At 51.8% G+C, this 17,500-nt stretch overlaps 1 protein-coding gene across 3 annotated transcripts in view; it reads right to left on the bottom strand.

Annotated features, from left to right (window-relative positions):
* Window positions 1–17,500, bottom strand: part of pelo (pelota mRNA surveillance and ribosome rescue factor) — a 65,647-nt gene that overhangs the window by 3,729 nt on the left and 44,418 nt on the right. For all 3 annotated transcript variants that reach the window (XM_085974625.1, XM_085974627.1, XM_085974626.1), the window contains exons 10-11: window positions 13,895–13,966; window positions 2,126–2,200 (exon numbers count right to left, since the gene is read on the bottom strand). In XM_085974625.1, coding sequence (XP_085830751.1) covers window positions 2,126–2,200; window positions 13,895–13,966 — 147 coding nt within the window. The remainder of the gene's footprint in view (window positions 1–2,125; window positions 2,201–13,894; window positions 13,967–17,500) is intronic.

Here is a 17,500-nt window from a genome sequence, read left to right as displayed (position 1 = left end):
GGGAGGGAGGCAGAGGGTAGAGAGAGAGGGAGGGAAGGTAGATGGGAGGGAGGGAGGGAGACAAGGAAGATGGGAGGGAGAGAAGGGGAGGGGAAGAGAGAGAAGGAAGCTGGGAGGGAGGGAGAGAAGGAAGATGGGATGGAGGGAAAGAAGGAAGATGGGAGGAAGGGAGAGAAGGAAGATGGGGGCAAGGGTGGGAAGGAAAATGGGAGGGAGGGAGGGAAGGAAGATGGGCAGGAAGAAAGATAGGAAGGAACATAGGAACAGGAGGAGGCCAATCAGCCCCTCTCGCCTGTTCTGCCATTCAATGAGCTCATGGCTGATCTGTATCTTAATCCCATTTACCTGCCTTTGCTCCAAATCCCTCGATACCCTTACTGAACAAAAATCTATCAATCTGTTGTGAAAGCTCCAACTGAACCCCATCATCCACAGCCTTTTGGGGAGGGGCGGGGGGGGGGGGGTGGGGGGGAGAGAGTTCCAGATTTCCACTGGCCTTTGTGTGAAGAAGTGCTTCCTGACATCACCCCTGAACGGCCTGGCTCTAATTTTAAGGTTCTGCCCCCTTGTTCTGGACTCCCCCCCCACCAGAGGAAATAGTTTCTCTCCATCTATCCTATCAACTCCTTTAATCGTCTTTAACACCTCGAATAGATCACCCCTTAATCTTCAACATTCGAGGGAAGCCAAGCCTAGTCTGTGCAACCTGTCCTCGTAATTTAACCCTTCTGGCCCTGGTAACATTCTGGTCTATCTGCGCTGCACCCCCTCCAAGGCCAGTATATCCTTCCTGAGGGGCGGGGCCCAGAACTGAACACAGTAACTCCAGGCGGGGTCTGACCAGAGCTTTGTACAACTGCAGCATAACTTCCACCCTTTTTGAGTTCATAGAATCATAGCATACTACAGTACAGAATAGGCTATTCAGTCTATCGGGTCTGTGCCGGCTCTTTCGAAGAGCAATCCCGTTAGTCCCACTCTCCCCGGCTCTTTCCCTGCATCCCTGCAATGTTTTCTCCTTCAAAGATTTGTCCAAATCCCTTTTGCAGGCTACTATTGAATCCGCCTTCACCACCACATCAGGCAGCGCGTTCCAGATCATAACCACTCCTTCCGTGAAAATGCTTTTCCTCATGTCGCCTCTGGTTCTTTTGTTGTAACCAGAGATCCTCCAACACTTGGCATCAGTCTGGTGAATCTGTGCTGCACCCACTCCGAGGACAATGTTTTCTGGTCAATGGTGGACCTGCAGAGGCCACGGGGTGGGGGAGGAGGGCAATTGCCCCCTCCAGCTTTACCCCACTGCGCGATCACGGGAGAGCCCATTGCCTGACCCCCATAGTGTCATAGAGTTATACAACACAGAAAGAGGCCCTTCGGCCCATCGTGTCTGCGCCGGCCATCAAGCCCTGATTATTCTAATCCCATTTTCCAGCACTTGGTCCATAGCCTTGTATGCAGTGGCGTTTCAAGTGCTCATCTAAATGCTTCTTGAATGTTGTGAGGGTTCCTGCCTCTACCACCCTTTCAGGCAGTGAGTTCCAGATTCCAACCACCCTCTGGGTGGAAAAAGTTTTTCCTCAAATCCCCTTTAAACCTCCTGCCCCTTACCTTGAAACTATGCCCCCTGGTTATTGACCCCTCTACTAAGGGGAAAAGTTCCTTTCTATCTACCCTATCTATGCCCCTCATAATTTGGTACACCTCAATCAGGTCCCCCCTCAGCCTTCTCTGCTCTAAGGAAAACAACCTCAGCCCTGTCCAGTCTCTCTTCATAGCTGAAGCATTCCAGCCCAGGTAACATCCGGGTGAATCTCCTCTGCACCCTCTCTAATGCAATCACATCCTTCCTATAGTGTGGCGACCAGAACTGCACATAGTATTCCAGCTGTGGCCTAATTAGCGTTTTGTACAGCTCCATCATAACCTCCCTGCTCTTATATTCTATGCCTCGGCTAATGAAGGCAGGTATCCCATTAGCCTTTTTAACCACCTTATCTACCTGTCCTGCTGCCTTCAGGGATGCACACCAAGGTCCCTCTGATCCTCTGTCCTCCTCCGCGCCTGACCCCGATCACACTCCCACCAACCCCCCTCCCCCCACTTCCGCAGAGAGGATCCTCACCTCACTGTGCCTCCATTGTCCCGAATGCTGTCCACCAACCTTACGTAGCGACTGCGCTGGGCTATGTCTTGGCTCCTGTTCGGGAAGAGAAAGGACAAAGGATTATCAGAAGGATTTACTGAGTTTTCCCCCATCCCTCCCAGTACAGTGAATGTAGGGGACTTGAGCACTAAAATCTAGGCCGACACTCCCCAGCTGCCAGTCCGAGTGGCAGTACTGAGGGAGCGCCGCACAGTCGGAGGGGCGGTACTGAGGGAGCGCCGCACTGTCGGAGGGGCAATACTGAGGGAGCACTGCACTGTCGGAGGGGCGGTACTGAGGGAGCGCCGCACTGTCAGAGGGGCGGTACTGAGGGAGCGCCGCACTGTCGGAGGGGCGGTACTGAGGGAGCGCCGCAATGTCGGAGGGGTGGTACTGAGGGAGAGCCGCACTGTCGGAGGATCAGTACTGAGGGAGAGCTGCACTGTCGGAGGATCAGTACTGAGGGAGAGCTGCACTGTCGGAGGATCAGTACTGAGGGAGAGCTGCACTGTCGGAGGATCAGTACTGAGGGAGAGCTGCACTGTCGGAGGGTCAGTACTGAGGGAGAGCTGCACTGTCGGAGGATCAGTACTGAGGGAGAGCTGCACTGTCGGAGGATCAGTACTGAGGGAGAGCTGCACTGTCGGAGGATCAGTACTGAGGGAGCGCTGCACTGTCGGAGGAGCCATCTTTCGGATTAGACGTTAAACCTGAGGGCCCTGTCTGCCCTCTCGGGTGAACGTTAGATCCCAGAACACTATTTGGAAGAAGAGCAGGGATATATTCCCCGGTGTCCCAGGGCCAATATTTAATCCCTGAATAGACACAGATTGTCTGGTCATTATCACATTGCCGTTTGTGGGAGCTTGCTGTGCATAAATTGGCTACCGCGTTTCCTGCATTAGAAAAGTGACCGCACTTCAAAAGTACTTCACTGGCTGTGAAGCGGTTTGGGACGTCCTGAGGATGTGAAAGGCGTTGTCAAAAGGCAAATCTTTCTTACGGGGTTGTGTAAGGACCTCGTGAGGATTCTGACACCAGGAGTTCATCCAGACTCCCCCACACACACCGTTACATCTGGGATTCTGACACCAGGAGTCCATTCAGACTCCCCCCAATTAAGAGAAAGCCGGTGTCAGATGACGTCAGTTGATGACGCGACATCTGCCGGTTTTCTTAAAGGGACCACCAACATTTCTTTTTGACAGATGGTTTTTTTCAGTGTTTGACAGCATTGAGGTGCTGCAAACACTGACAATCACTGTGAGCCCTTGCACCCAGGATCTCCAGTGACTCTCTCCTTAAGCTAAAACCGATGGCAGCTGCAGGTGAGGTTACAGAAGCGATCTGTCGCTGGTGAGAGAGGTTCTCCCAATGAGGTGGGACTACACAAACACTTCAAAGCTTGTCACGTACAGAAAATTCTGAACACATTAAAAATGACTTTCCCAACATTTTCTTACCTCTGCAACTCGCCAGTGTCCCATTGGATGCTTCACACCACTTCTGCAGCTGTCATCTATACACAAACATTACAGTAGACCAACAGCACGCCACACCTACCCTGGCGGGGTTTCCCGAAGTCGGGAAGCCCACAGTAGAAGTGTCAAAATTGGAAAAAGCCTGTTAACTATCTGTTAACTACCTGTTAACAAGCAGTTAAGTGGCTATAATCCTCTTCCCGCCACTAGGAGTTTGGTCCTTGCGTAAATCGGGAAGATTGATGGAGGCGGGTTGGAAGCGGGTTCGGGACCCACTGCCAATCTTTTTGGTTTTACCAGCAGTCCCGCCTCCAAACCCGACCCAAGCACCGGCAAAATCGCCCCCCCAGGAGTCCATTCAGACGCCCCCTCCCCCCCCACCCCCACAGACCTAACAAGGCTTGCATGCCTGATTGTCTTGACTCCTGGATACGGTTCAGGTTGGGGAGAGAGGGGCCTTCGAACACTGAATAGTCAGAAAGCATGAGGGCTGGAGGAGCCCGTGTTTGGGTTTGGAAAATAAAAGACATTTGTTTTTAACCCAGAGGGTGACATCATGACAGATGGTACAAGTTAGTGCCAGTCTGGGTGATGTCAGCAAGCTGGCGTACGATTAACTCCGCAAAGGGTCCCAGATGTACAAAAGGATTGTTCTCAAAGGGCACACACTGGGCAAGAGGGGCCCAGGCTCTATCCCTGGCCGAGGGCTGAGTTAGCTGATCGCACTTGGTGTGGTACTGAGCCACACACAGCAGGAAAACTGGTTCACATCCTGTTATAAACACGGATATCGAAAGAGAGGGAAAGAGAGAGACAGACAAAGTGAGACAGAGAGTGAGAGAGAGTCATAGAGTCGTAACGGCACAGAAGGAGGCCACTCGGCCCATCGAGTCCGTGCCGGCTCTCTGTAGAGCAATCCAGTCAGTCCCATTCCCCCGCTCTATCCCCGTAGCCCTGCAAGTTTATTTCCCTCAAGTGCCTATCCAGTCTCTCCTTGAAAACATTGAGTGTCTCCGCTCCACCACTTCCGTCAGCAACCAGAACCATTCTGGTAAATCTCCTCTGCACCCTTTCAAGGGCCTTCACATCCTTCCTAAAGTGTGGTGACCAGAAGTGTCTGCAATACTCCAGTTGTGGCCTAACCAGTGCTTTATAAAGTTTCAGCATAACTTCTCTACTTTTGTACTGAATACCTCTATTTATGAATCCCAAAATCCCATATGCTTTGCTAACCACTCTCTCAATGTCCTGCCACCTTCAGGGACTTATGCACATTAACTCCCAGGTCCCTCTGTCCCTGCACACTCTTTAAAACTGTATCATTAAGTGTAAATTGCCTCTCCCTGTTCCTTCTGCCAAAATGCATCACCTCACACATCTCTGTATTAAATTCCATCTGCCACTTGTCTGCCCATTCTGCTAGCCTATCTATGTCCTGTTGAAGTCGATTGGTATCATCCTCACTGTTTGCCACACCCCCAAGTTTGGCGTCATCTGCAAATTTAGAAATTCTTCTTTGTATTCCAATATCAAGGTCATTTATATATATCAAAAAAATCAGTCGCACCAGCACTGACCCTTGGGGAACACCACTGTCTACTATCCTCCAGTCTGAAAAACAGCCATTTACCTCAATTCACTGTTTACTGTCCTTAAGCCAATTCCTTATCCAAGCTGCAACTGACCTACCTATGCCGTGAGGCTCAATTTTGTTAACCAGCCTTCTATGTGGTACTTTGTGAAACGCTTTCCTAAAATCCATGTAGACAACATCCATTGCATTCCCTTCATCAATCCTCCCTGTTACTTCATCAAAAAATTCAATTAGATTAGTCAAATATGATCTGCCTTTTACAAATCCCTGTTGGCTCTCCTTAATTAGCTTAAACCTCTCCAAGTGCCTGTTAATTTTTTCCTTCATTATTGTTTCTAAAACTTGATCCACCACTGATGTTAAACTGACTGGCTAGGATTGTCCTTACACCCTTTCTTGCACAATGGTGTCACATTTGCCATTTTCCAATCCTCAGGCACCTCCCCCACATCTAGGGAAGATTGGAAAATTGTGGCAAGCCCTTCTGCGATCTCCTCCCCCAATTCCCTTAGCAATCTGGAATGCAAGCCATCTGGACAGAGAGAGAGACAGAGAGAGAGGGAGGGAGAGGGAGGGAGAAGGAGAGCGAGGAAGGACAGGGAGACAGAGAGTGTGTGCGCAGAGAGACAGAGACAGAGAGAGACAGGAGGAGAGAGAAGGAAAGAAAGACTTACATTTATATAGCGCCTTTCACAACCACCGGATGTCTCAAAGCACTTTATAGCCAATGAAATACTTTTGGAGCCAATTTGCGCACAGCAAGCTCCCACAAACAGCAATGTGATAATGACCAGATAATGTTTTTGTGATGATGATTGAGGGATAAATATTGGCCAGGACACCAGCGATAATTCCACTGTTCTTCAAAATAGTGCCATGGGATCTTTTACGTCCACCTGAGAGAGCAGACGGGGCCTCGGTTTAACGTCTCATCCGAGGGACGGCACCTCCGACAGTGCAGCACTCCCTCGGTACTGGCAACCGGGGATTGTCGGCCTGGATTAAGGGGCTCGATTCTCTGGAGTGGGGCTCGAACCCACGACCTTCTGACTCAGAGGCAAAAGAGTGAGACCCACGGAGCCAGGGCCGACAAGCTCAATGATACAAGTGCAGTAATCAGGAAAGGGTGCATGACTTTAAAACTGGTCAACGAATTATGTCTGCTTGACCTGGTTCTGTTACCCCACCCCCCATCCTTGAACCACTACACGGCAGACCACACTTAGGAGTACTGTGCACAGTTATAGGGCTAGAAATTCGTTATAGCCAAGGAATGGGCAGTGTTTAGACTAAAAATGGTGAATTAGCACCAGGTGAAAATTGTCTGGACTGCAGGCAAAATTCGTCCTCACTCATTAAAATGATTGGAGCCATAAATCTGGTCTAAAAACCCAAGCTCATTGGCGCTACACTGAAAAGATGGACCAATATCGGGTGTAGTCTGAACGCAAGTCATGATTGCCACGGGCTTTTTTCCACTGCTTAAAGAGGAGGACCATTGATGCTGCAGCACCTCATTCTCAGCACTGTTGGGTGTACAGCTGCCCCAACAACCATAAGAAGGAGGACAAGGAGAAGGAGCACTTGTTTACAAATCCTGATCGCAGATCGCCACCCCAGGGAGAGGGCCCAGGGGTTTTCCAAGGAAACTTTGGAGGTATTGGTTTTAGCAGTGGAGAGAAAGCGGGCGGTCCTGTACCAACTGGTTGGAGGCCCTCGCCACAAGTCTGCCGGACTATGTGGAGGGAGGTGGCATACCACGTCACGGGCAGCGCTGTGGTCCCCAGGACCCACACCCAGTGCAGGAGGAAGTTTAACGAGCTCACATAGGTGGTCAGGGTGGGTGAAGGCTACAAATGCTACATACCACCATCTGTAACACAAGCTTCACACACAGCTCAATGCACCACCCCCCCCCCCCAGCAGTCACCCACCACCAATCTCTACCTAGCAACACTCACACCCACATCTCACACCTTGCACACAATGACAGCTATTCAACCATAGCAGGCACAAGGGTCATTAGTTATTAGAATGCATGTGATAGGTGTGGTATGTTTATGCATCAATTTATTAATAGAGTTTGGAGTATTTTGTGGTCTCTCTCATTTCACCTTTGCGCCTAGGAGAACGCCATGATAGGGCATGACACAGGGATGGTATGATGGGGATGTGGTGAGCAACGGGGATCTGGGGTTTCATTCATTCAAATCGGAGTCTGAAAGTCGACTGTCCGGCTGCCTCCTCCCTCCCTCCTGTTCCTTGTCTTCTTCCTCCTCCTCCCTCTGCACACATGTTGCTGTCTTCCTCATTGCCTCCGCTGTAGATCCTGGAAGGTGAGGCGGACTACCAGTACAGCCCCCATGACTTTTAGCAAGTGTTGTAGGTTGAATCTTTCAAGAATAAATTTTGCACTTTTCTACTTGCCACAACACTCCCGATACCAAAGAACCTTCAAATCACTAAATATAACTGTTGCAATATCAGGAACTAACACACAAGCACTGAAACTTCACTAACCTGTCAGGTGCGAGCGATTGGGGCGGATCCCTTTAAATAACGTCCCCGGAGCTGGCTTCCTGGTGCTGCACGCCAGCTCTCCCTGTCGTTGGTAACTCCAGGCGGTGAGGTAAGTGGCGAGAAGCAATTTGGCAGATCAGGCATTCAGTGAGAGTTGCACACTCACTGATGTCATGATCTCCCTGGCGTTGAGGTCCCAGGCAATTGCTGTTATCGGCAGCGCTACGGGGGGGTTTCCCGATTTGGTGTGCGCCGCTAGATTCGACAGGAGCTGTCATTACAGCTCTTAATGCCGCATTAGCGCCATCCACTGGCACTAATGCCCGGCGCTAAGGGGACGAATTTTTCCCCCATAGTCGCCATATACCTTGGTTAGATCACACAGAGTACTGGGCACAGTTATAGGCCTAGAAATTGGATAAGGCCTGAATGCGGGCGGTGTCATGGGCCAGCGCTATCTGCCTGCGCATGTTCAAAGTGGTACAGGCAGCACGCAAGATTCGTGCTGCCTGCTCATTGTAATGATTGGAGTGCAGATCTCAGCGCCAAAAGTGCTACTGGTTGGCTTAGCGCTCAACGGGGGGGAAGGGGGGTAATATCGGGTCAATCTACTGGCCAATAACATTTGGGCTAGGCCCTCTACACAGTTAAAGGGGAGGTGTTTTGTTGCAGCAGCAGCTCATCATCATCATTGTAGAGCAAGCCATGGCACAGCAACCAAGGGAGCGAGCAAGAAGATTCTCAGATGCTGGCGGGCTGTCTTGTACCCGCAGGGTGGCAGGAGGCTACCCAAGGCCATTTGCAGAAGGTTGTGGGAGGAGATTGCAGACTCCGTCGCCAGCGCGGTCCCATGGATCCTGGATGCAGTACTGACAAAAAGTTTAATGACCTCACAAGGCAGGTCAAGGTGAGTGAAGGCTTCAGCAAACACCACATCCCACCATCTGCACCACAAACCTCACACATTGCTCAATGCTCCACACCCGCTTCACTCACCCACCAACAAGCTCTACCGATCACCACTCATTCCTCACAATCATGGCCTCACTTCGCCCTCACAACCTTATCACTGCTGCAGCACTCACACCCACATCTCACACCTTGAACACACGGACAACTATTCAACCATGGCAGGCACATCACCCAAGCACATTGCACCACACTCACTGACACACTTCCCTTTCTCTTGCAGGCAAAGGTGACACATAGCATGAGGGAGCAACGGCAAAGCAGAATTTGACCGACGTGGAGGAATCGGTGCTTGTAATTATTGGAGGGGCAGGGACGGAGGCCGTGGCCAGCAGAGACGTGTGACGCCGTTACTGATGACAGTACGGTCAAACCTAATGCTTCTTCTCACATCCCGCTTCCCCCTCATCCCACAATCTCTTCTCACTTACAAGCTGCTGATGGTGTATGCATGGATACCTTGCTTTCCCCCCCTACCATCACCACAACCCGACCCTTGTGCCTTTCTCTTTCAGAAGCCCAAGAACTGCTGGCAGGCCAACCTGTCCCTCACGTTGACCAAACGGAAGGAGGAGACGAACAAGAAGACGACGATGACTGCATCGGACACCAGCTCAGAAAATGGCACTGCGCGGAATTTAGAGGGTAGTACAGAGGTGGGATCTGCACCTGGTGAGTCACCGGGCATGAGTGGGCTGCAGCCAGGCCAAGGGGGAATGGATAGCTCGGTGGCCAGCTCCCCGGAGGGCGAGCTCACGCGCGAGTTCTGCTCCACAGGACTCAGAGATGATGACCTTGATGGGACGGCCTTCAGAAGAAGGGTGACGGGCATGCACACGGAAATGCTAGATGCAACGGCAAGACTGCCAGAGAGCTCTTGAGCTTGGAGCCCATGATTTCCAGGATGGAAATGATAGGCAACTCCAGGAGAGACCTTGTCGACCCAGCCATGGAGTATTGCGTCCAGTTCTGGTCACCACATTTTAGGAAGGATGTGAAGGCCCTTGAGAGGGTGCGGAGGAGATTTACCAGAATGGTTCCGGGGATGGGGGAATCTGAGCGACAAGGACAGGTTGGAGAAGCTGGATTTGTTTTCATTAGAGCAAAGGAGGTTGCGGGGTGATTTGATAGAGGTGTACAAGATTTTGACGGGTTTGGATAGGCTAGACGGGGAAAGGCTGTTCCCACTAGTTGATGGTACAAGGACTAGAGGACATAGGTTTAAGGTTTTGGGCAAAAGATACAGAGGGGATGTGAGGAAAAACTGTTTTACGCAGCGAGTGGTGAGGACCTGGAATTCGCTGCCGATGGAAGTGGTGGAAGCGGAGACACTCAATGTTTTCAAGGGGAGGCTGGATAGGCACTTGAGGGAAATAAACTTGCAGGGCTACGGGGATAGAGCGGGGGAATGGGACTGACTGGATTGCTCTACAAAGATGGGCCAAAAAGTCTTCTTCTGTGCCGTTCTGACTCTATGATGTCGCGGCTTCCATTGCAGCACAGGCGGAAGCGATCCAACGTTGCACTGCCGCAGTGGAAGTGCAGACTGCTCTCCTGCAGGCTCAGCTTGCTGCCACTCAGACAGGGGTCTGACCTTTCCTTCACTGGAATCGGAGTCTGATGAGGCGTTCACGGACAGCCCGTCTGGAACGGGGATTTGGTGCCTGCCTCCTCCTCTCTCCTGAGGTGGTTCCGCAATCCCTGATGGCAAGGGCTGGGCCCTCACGATGGCCAAGTTGTGGAGCATGCAACAGACCAGCACGAAATGGGACACCCGCTCCGGTGAGTACTGGAGGGTTCCTCCCGAGCGGTCAAGGCAGCGGAACCGTTGCTTGAGCACCCCAATGGTCTGATCAATGATGTTCCTGGTGGCAGCATGGCTGTCATTACATGAGCGCTGGCCACGAGTGGTGGGGTTGGGGAGGGGAGTCCTCAGCCAGGTGGAGAGCGGATAGCCCTTGTCTCCGAGCAGCCACCCTCGGGCTTGACGTGGTGGCTGGAAGAGTACTGGCACACTGGTCTGGTGCAGGATGATGGCATCGTGGCTGCTGCCAGGATAGCGGGCGCTCACCATCATGATGTGCTGGGAGTGGTCGCACCACAACTGCACGTTAAGTGAGCGATAGCTTTTGCGGTTACGGAAGATCTCGGGATTGGTATGCAGTGCCCGCAAAGGCACGTGGGTGCAGTCGATGGCGCCCTGCGACACGGGGAAGCCTGCCATCCTGGCAAAGCCACCTGCGCGCTCCTCCTGCTTCAGAGAGAAGACAATGAAGTCCCTTCTCCTGGCGTAGAGAGCCTCAGCGACCTCCCGGGTGCAGCGGCAGACGGCGAACTGCGAGAAGTTCGCTACGTCTCCGGCTGCAGACTGGACGGAGCCACTGGTGAAGAAATTGAGGGTCACAGTGACCTTCAGGGTCACTGGGAGAGCCGTAATCGCCCTGCTCGGAGGCTGGAGGTCTGGTTACAGGAGGTGGATTTTGAGAATCTGTGGGGGGGGGGGGGGGGGCAGTACTGTGTGGCGGGGGCACCTGGGGCTCTCTTGCCGTGCCGGAGCTCCGAGTAGAGCGATTGTTTTGGGAGTCTCGTATCGGGCATGCGGACAATGTGACCCATCCATCGGCGCTGATTGAGCGTGGTCAAAGCTTCGATGCTGGGGACGTTGGCCTGAGCAAGAACACGGACGTTGGTGCGCCTATCCTGCCAATTGATTTGCAGTATCTTGCGGAGGCAGCGTTGGTGGTACCTCTCCAGTGCTTTGAGGTGTCTGCTGTACATGGTCCATGTCTCTGAGGCATAAAGCAGGGCGGGTATCACTGCTGCTCTGTAGACCATGAGCTTAGTGCCGGGTTTGAGGTCCTGGTCTTCAAACACTCTCTTCCTCAGGCGACCGAAGGCTGCACTGGCACACTAAAGGCGGTGTTGGACTTCGTCATCGACGTCTGCCCTTGTTGACAGTAGGCTCCCGAGGTATGGAAAGTGGGCCCCGTTGTCCAAGAACACATTTTTAATGTGGCAGCAAGTCATCCTCGGTTCCGAGGGACTGCCTAAGAAGAAGAACAGGAGGTGGCGAGTTTTGTGACCACCTCCGTGGTGAAACGGAGCCTCCTAATACAATCCTCCTCCTCCCTCTGCGAGCATCTTCTCCTCTTCTTCGCTGCCTCCGCTCCCTCCCCCGAAGATACTCGAGCACGAGGGGGACTGCAAGTGCAGCCCGTGACCGCAGCAACTTAAAAAAAAGTTTAGAAAGTTGCAAGTGTTGCAGAAAGTTAGACAAAACAGCGAAGCCATGTCAGCTGCAATTTGTTGTTGATGATGATCCCTATAAATAGCTCTGCTGGAGGCTTCTTTCTGCTACTGAACGCGTGGTCAGATGGTCGCAATTGAGAGAGGGCGGTAAGTGGAGTGGCGATGGCGAAAATGGCGTCAAATCGGCGTTGCACGCTCACGGACGTCACGATCTGCCTTATTTCCAGTTTCCACAGCAAGCACTGGAAGCGGCAGCGCTGTCGCCCTGCAGAAAATGGCGGCCGCGGCGGGACCTGCTGAGAGCGGACGGAGGCGAGTCGGCCGCCGTTTCTTCAAGCGATACGGGCCTCAATGGCCGGCACTAAACCCCCACATTTCTAAGCCATGATCTCCACACACTTTGGTTAGATCGCGCCTTGGCGTGCTGCGCGCACAGTTAAGAGTCTCCATATTCCGAAAAGGATAGAGAGGCGCTGGAGAAGATTTACAAGGACAATACCCGGAACTGAGAGGTTGTAACTATCAGGAAAGATCGAACAGGCTGGGGCTCTTTTCTCTGGAAAAGAGAAGGGTGAGGGGGTGACCTGATCGAGGTCATTAAGGTTATGAAGGGATTTTGATAGGGTAGGTGTAGAGAAGATGTTTCCACTTGTGGGGAGAGACCAAAACTAGGGGGCCATAAATGTAAGATAGTCACTAATAAATCCAATTGGCAATTCAGGAGAAACTTTTTTACTCAGAGAGTGGCCAGAATGTGGATCTCGCTACCACATTGAGGCGAATGGTGTAGATGCATTTAAGGGGAAGCTAGATAAACACATGAGGGAGAAAGGAACAGAGGGTTATGGTGATGGAGCGAGATGAAGAGGGGCAGGAGGAGGCTCGTGTGGAGCATAAACACCGGCACGGACCAGTTGGGCCGAATGGCCTGTTTCTGTGCTGTAAATTCCGTCTCACTGTGCATAACCCAAGGAGAATGAGGAATAGTTTTGTTCTGCTGCAAGGCTTCCTCACCGCAGCAATCAATCGTGTTGGGACTTGGGAATCTTGCCTTTTCGTTCAATCGAGTGCCAATGACACATCAAAGAGTGGCTGAATCAAAGAGCCCAACCACTACCCACCACCCCGCCTCTCTCCCCACCCCTCTCCCCGAGAAAACAAGCTGGCAGGTTTTAGATAAATGGATTTGTTGCAGCGCCAAACCCTTTGAGCAAAAGATCAGCACCCCACCTGGGCCCGTGTTTAACTCCACTGTGGGGCTTGGAGGTGTGTGTGTGTTAGGTCAAGGGCCGTGGTCCGCTCCGAGATGGAAGGTCCTCGTCTCTCGGTTCTCTCAGTCTACTCTCTGGGCTGAGAGGGCGCGAGAGAGGGAGGGCGCGAGAGAGGAAGAAGGAGGGGGTGAGAGGCGGAGAAGGAGGGGGTGAGAGGTGGAGAAGGAGGGCGCCGGGGGGGGGGGGGGGGAAGGGGGGCGCACGTGCCGGGGGCGAGAAAGGATGGCGCGTGTGTGCCGGGGGGCGAGAAAGGGGGGTGCGTGTGCGCCGGGGTGGGGGGGGGGCGGGAGTCAGAGAGAGCGCGCCGGGGTGCGAGAAAGTCTTGGTTTCCGTCTCTGCCTCTTTATCCCCCAGTGCCAGTATTTGGGCCAATATTTATCCCTCAACCAACATCATTAAAGAAACAGATTATCTGGTCAATACCACATTGCCGTTTGTGGGATCTTGCTGTGCACAAATTGGCTGCCGCGTTTCCTACATTACAGTTGTGGCCATACTTTAAAAAGTACTTCACGGGGCTGTTAAACACTTTGGGACATCCTGAGGAGGTGAAAGGCCCTATGGAAGTGCAAGTCCTTTCCACTAGAAAGACAAGACAGACAAAATGGCGGGCTCCCCTCCATCGCCGGGACGACTACCCACAAATCACCACATGAAGCCTCACCTGAAGAGCTCGTCGGTGATGAGCAGAGTTTCCACAGCCAACGCTTCATTCGCCATCTCCACGTGCTTGATGCTGCAGAGCGAAAGGAAATCCCTGGTTACTGAGGGCGAGCTGAGGCCTACCCTTCGGAGTGTTGTCCCCAGCCCACAGGAACAGGAGGAGGCCATTCAGCCCCTCCAGCCTGTTCTGTATCTTAACTCCATATCCCTGCATACTCTTAACTAACAAAAATCTATCAATCGCAGGTTTGAAAGCTCCAATTGACACCCCGGCATCCACAGCCCTTTTGCGGGGAGAGTTCCAGATTTCCACCACCCTTTGTGTGGAGAAGTGCTTCCTGACATTACACCTGAACGGCCTGGCTCTAATTTTAAGGTTCTGCCCCCTTGTTCGGGACTCCCCCCACCAGAGGAAATAGTTTCTCTTCATCTACCCTATCGAATCCTTTTAACATTTTAAACACCTCGGTTAGATCACCCCTTATCCTTCTAAACTCGAGGGAATCCAAGCCTAGTCTGTGCAACCTGTCCTCGTAATTTAACCTTTTCAGCCCCGGGATCATTCAGGTGAATCTGCGCTGCACCCCCTCCAAGGCCAATATGTCCTTCCTGAGGGGCGGTGCCCAGAACTGAACGCAGTGCTCCAGGCAGGGTCTGACCAGAGCTTTATACAACTGTAGCACAACTTCCACCTCTTTGTATTCCAGCCCCCCTTGAGATAAAGGACAATATCCCGTTCGCCTCTTTAAATTATTTTTTGTGCCTGTCCACTAGCTTTTAGTGATTTTTGGATCCCTAAATCTCTCTGTTCCTCCACAGTTCCTCGTTTCTCACCATTTACAAAAATACTCTGGTCTGTCTTTCTTGGGTCCAAAGTGAATGACCTCACACGTGCCCACTTTGAACACCATCTGCCACAGTTTTGCCCACTCAATCAGCAACATTGGGATTGTTGGACGGAAAAAAAGACAAATGTCCTTCTGGTTCACCTTCTACCAACCACAGGAACAGGAGGAGGCCATTCAGCCCCTCGAGCCTCTTCCGCCATTCAGTCAGATCATGGCTGATCTGTATGTTATCTCCATCCACTTGCCTTGGTTCCGTATGCCTCAATATCATCCTGGCAGTCGCATGATACAACGACAATGGACTAATCATAGCAATCAGTTATGTGGAGAGACTGGAGAAGCTGGGATTGTTCTCCTTAGAGCAGAGAAGGTTAAGGGGAGATTGACCAGAATGGTTCCAGGGATGAGGGACTTCAGTTATGCGGAGAGACTGGAGAAGCTGGGATTGTTCTCCTTAGAGCAGAGAAGGTTAAGGGGAGATTGACTAGAATAGTACCAGGGATGAGGGACTTCAGTTATGCGGAGAGACTGGAGAAGCTGGGATTGTTCTCCTTAGAGCAGAGAAGGTTAAGAGGAGATTTAATAGAGACGTTCAAAATCATGAAGGGTTTTGATCGAGTAAATAGAGTGAAACAGTTTCCACTGGCAGGAGGGTCGATAATCAGGGGAGAACCAGAGGGGAGATGAGGAGAATTTTTTTTATATAAACGCAGCGAGTTGTTATTATCTGGAACGCACGGCCTGAAAGGACATTGGAAGCAGATTCAATAATAACTTTCAAAAGGGAATTGGATACATACTTGAAGGGGAGAAATGAACAGGGCTATGGGGAAAGAGCAGGAGAGCTCTTTCAAAGAGCTGGCACAGGCACGATGGGCCGAATGGCCTCCCCCTGTGCTGTATGATTCTTAGTCTGGTGTCTGGGGCTTGGGGCAGGAACCTAGAGGTACACTAATTGGAAGAATGTGACTAGTCGTATTCCGTAGGGATCTGTGTTGGGGTCTCAACTATTCACCGTATTTATTAATGACTTAGATGATGGGATAGAAAGACACATATCCAAATTTGCCGATGACACAAAGATAGGTGGCATTGTAAGCAGTGTAGATGGAAGTATAAAATTACAAAGGGATATTAATAGATTAAGTGAATGGGCAAAACTGTGGCAAATGGATTTCAATGTAGGTAAATGTGAGGTCATTCACTTTGGACCGAAAAAGGATCGAACAGGTGAAATGGTGAAAGGCTAAAAACAGTGGAGGTCCAAAGAGACTTGGGGGGTCCGGGTACACAGATCATTAAAATGTCATGGACAGATACAGAAAATAATCAAAAAGGCTAATGGAATGCTGGCCTTTATATCTGGAGGACTAGAGTACAGAGGGGTAGAAGTTATGCTGCAGCGATACAAAGCCCTGGTTAGACCACACCTGGAGTACTGTGAGCAGTTCTGGGCACCACACCTTAGGAAGGATGTATTGGCCTTGGAGGGAGTGCAGCGTAGGTTTACCAGAATGATACCCGGACTCCAAGGGTTAAGTTATGAGGAGAGATTACACAAACTAGGGTTGTATTCCCTAGAATTTAGACGGTTAAGGGGTGATCTGATCGAAGTTTTCAGGATATTAAGGGGAACTGATGGGTAGAGAGAGAGAAACTATTTCTGCTGGTTGGGGATTCTAGGACTAGGGGGGCAAAGTCTAAAAATTAGAGCCAGACCTTTCAGGAGTGAAATTAGGAAACACGTCTACACACAAAGGGTGGTAGAAGTTTGGAACTCTCTTCCGCAAATGGCAATTGATGCTGGATCATTTGTTAAATTTAAATCTGAGATTGATAGATTTTTGTTTACCAAAGGTATTAAGGGATATGGGGCAAAGGCAGGTTATCACAGATCAGCCATGATCTCACTGAATGGCGGAACAGGCTCGAGGGGTTCCGTAGCCTCCACCTGTTCCTATATTCCTGTGATGACGGCCTTTTCCCACTCTTGATGCACAGACTCACCCAGGAGATAAATTGTCAGCAATAAGCAGATTTAGGGCCAGGTTCTATGCCAGCATTGTCAATAGGAGCAACCAATAACCACATCTGGCGAATTGGGTATCCAGGCCCAACACTCCTGGGTTGGCAGCGCTGAGGGAGCGCCGCACTGTCGGAGGGGCAGTACTGAGGGAGCGCCGCACTGTCGGAGGGTCAGTACTGAGGGAGCGCCGCACTGTAGGAGGATCAGTACTGAGGGAGCGCCGCACTGTCGGAGTGGCAGTTCTGAGGGAGTGCTGCACTGTCGGAGGGTCAGTACTGAGGGAGCGCTGCACTGTCGGAGGGGCAGTACTGAGGGTGCGCTGCACTGTCGGAGGGGCAGTACTGAGGGACTGCTGCACTGTCGGAGGGTCAATACTGAGGGAGCGCTGCACTGTCGGAGGGTCAATACTGAGGGAGCGCTGCACTGTCGGAGGGTCAATACTGAGGGAGCGCTGCACTGTCGGAGGGGCAGTACTGAGGGTGCGCTGCACTGTCGGAGGGGCAGTACTGAGGGAGCACCGCACTGTCGGAGGGTCAGTGCAGAGGGAACGCTGCACTGTCGCTGGGGCAGTACTGAGGGACTGCTGCACTGTCGGAGGGTCAATACTGAGGGAGCGCTGCACTGTCGGAGGGGCAGTACTGAGGGTGCGCTGCACTGTCGGAGGGGCAGTACTGAGGGAGCGCTGCTCTGTCGGAGGGACAGTACTGAGGGAGCGCCGCACTGTTGGAGGGGC

This window comes from Somniosus microcephalus, unplaced genomic scaffold (assembly GCF_052327205.1).
Source record: "Somniosus microcephalus isolate GS21.2 unplaced genomic scaffold, FLI_Smic_1.0 unresolved_chr1, whole genome shotgun sequence".
Lineage (NCBI taxonomy): Eukaryota > Metazoa > Chordata > Chondrichthyes > Squaliformes > Somniosidae > Somniosus > Somniosus microcephalus.
Note: the sequence above shows the minus strand (reverse complement) of the source record. Positions and strands in the feature narration are given on the sequence as shown.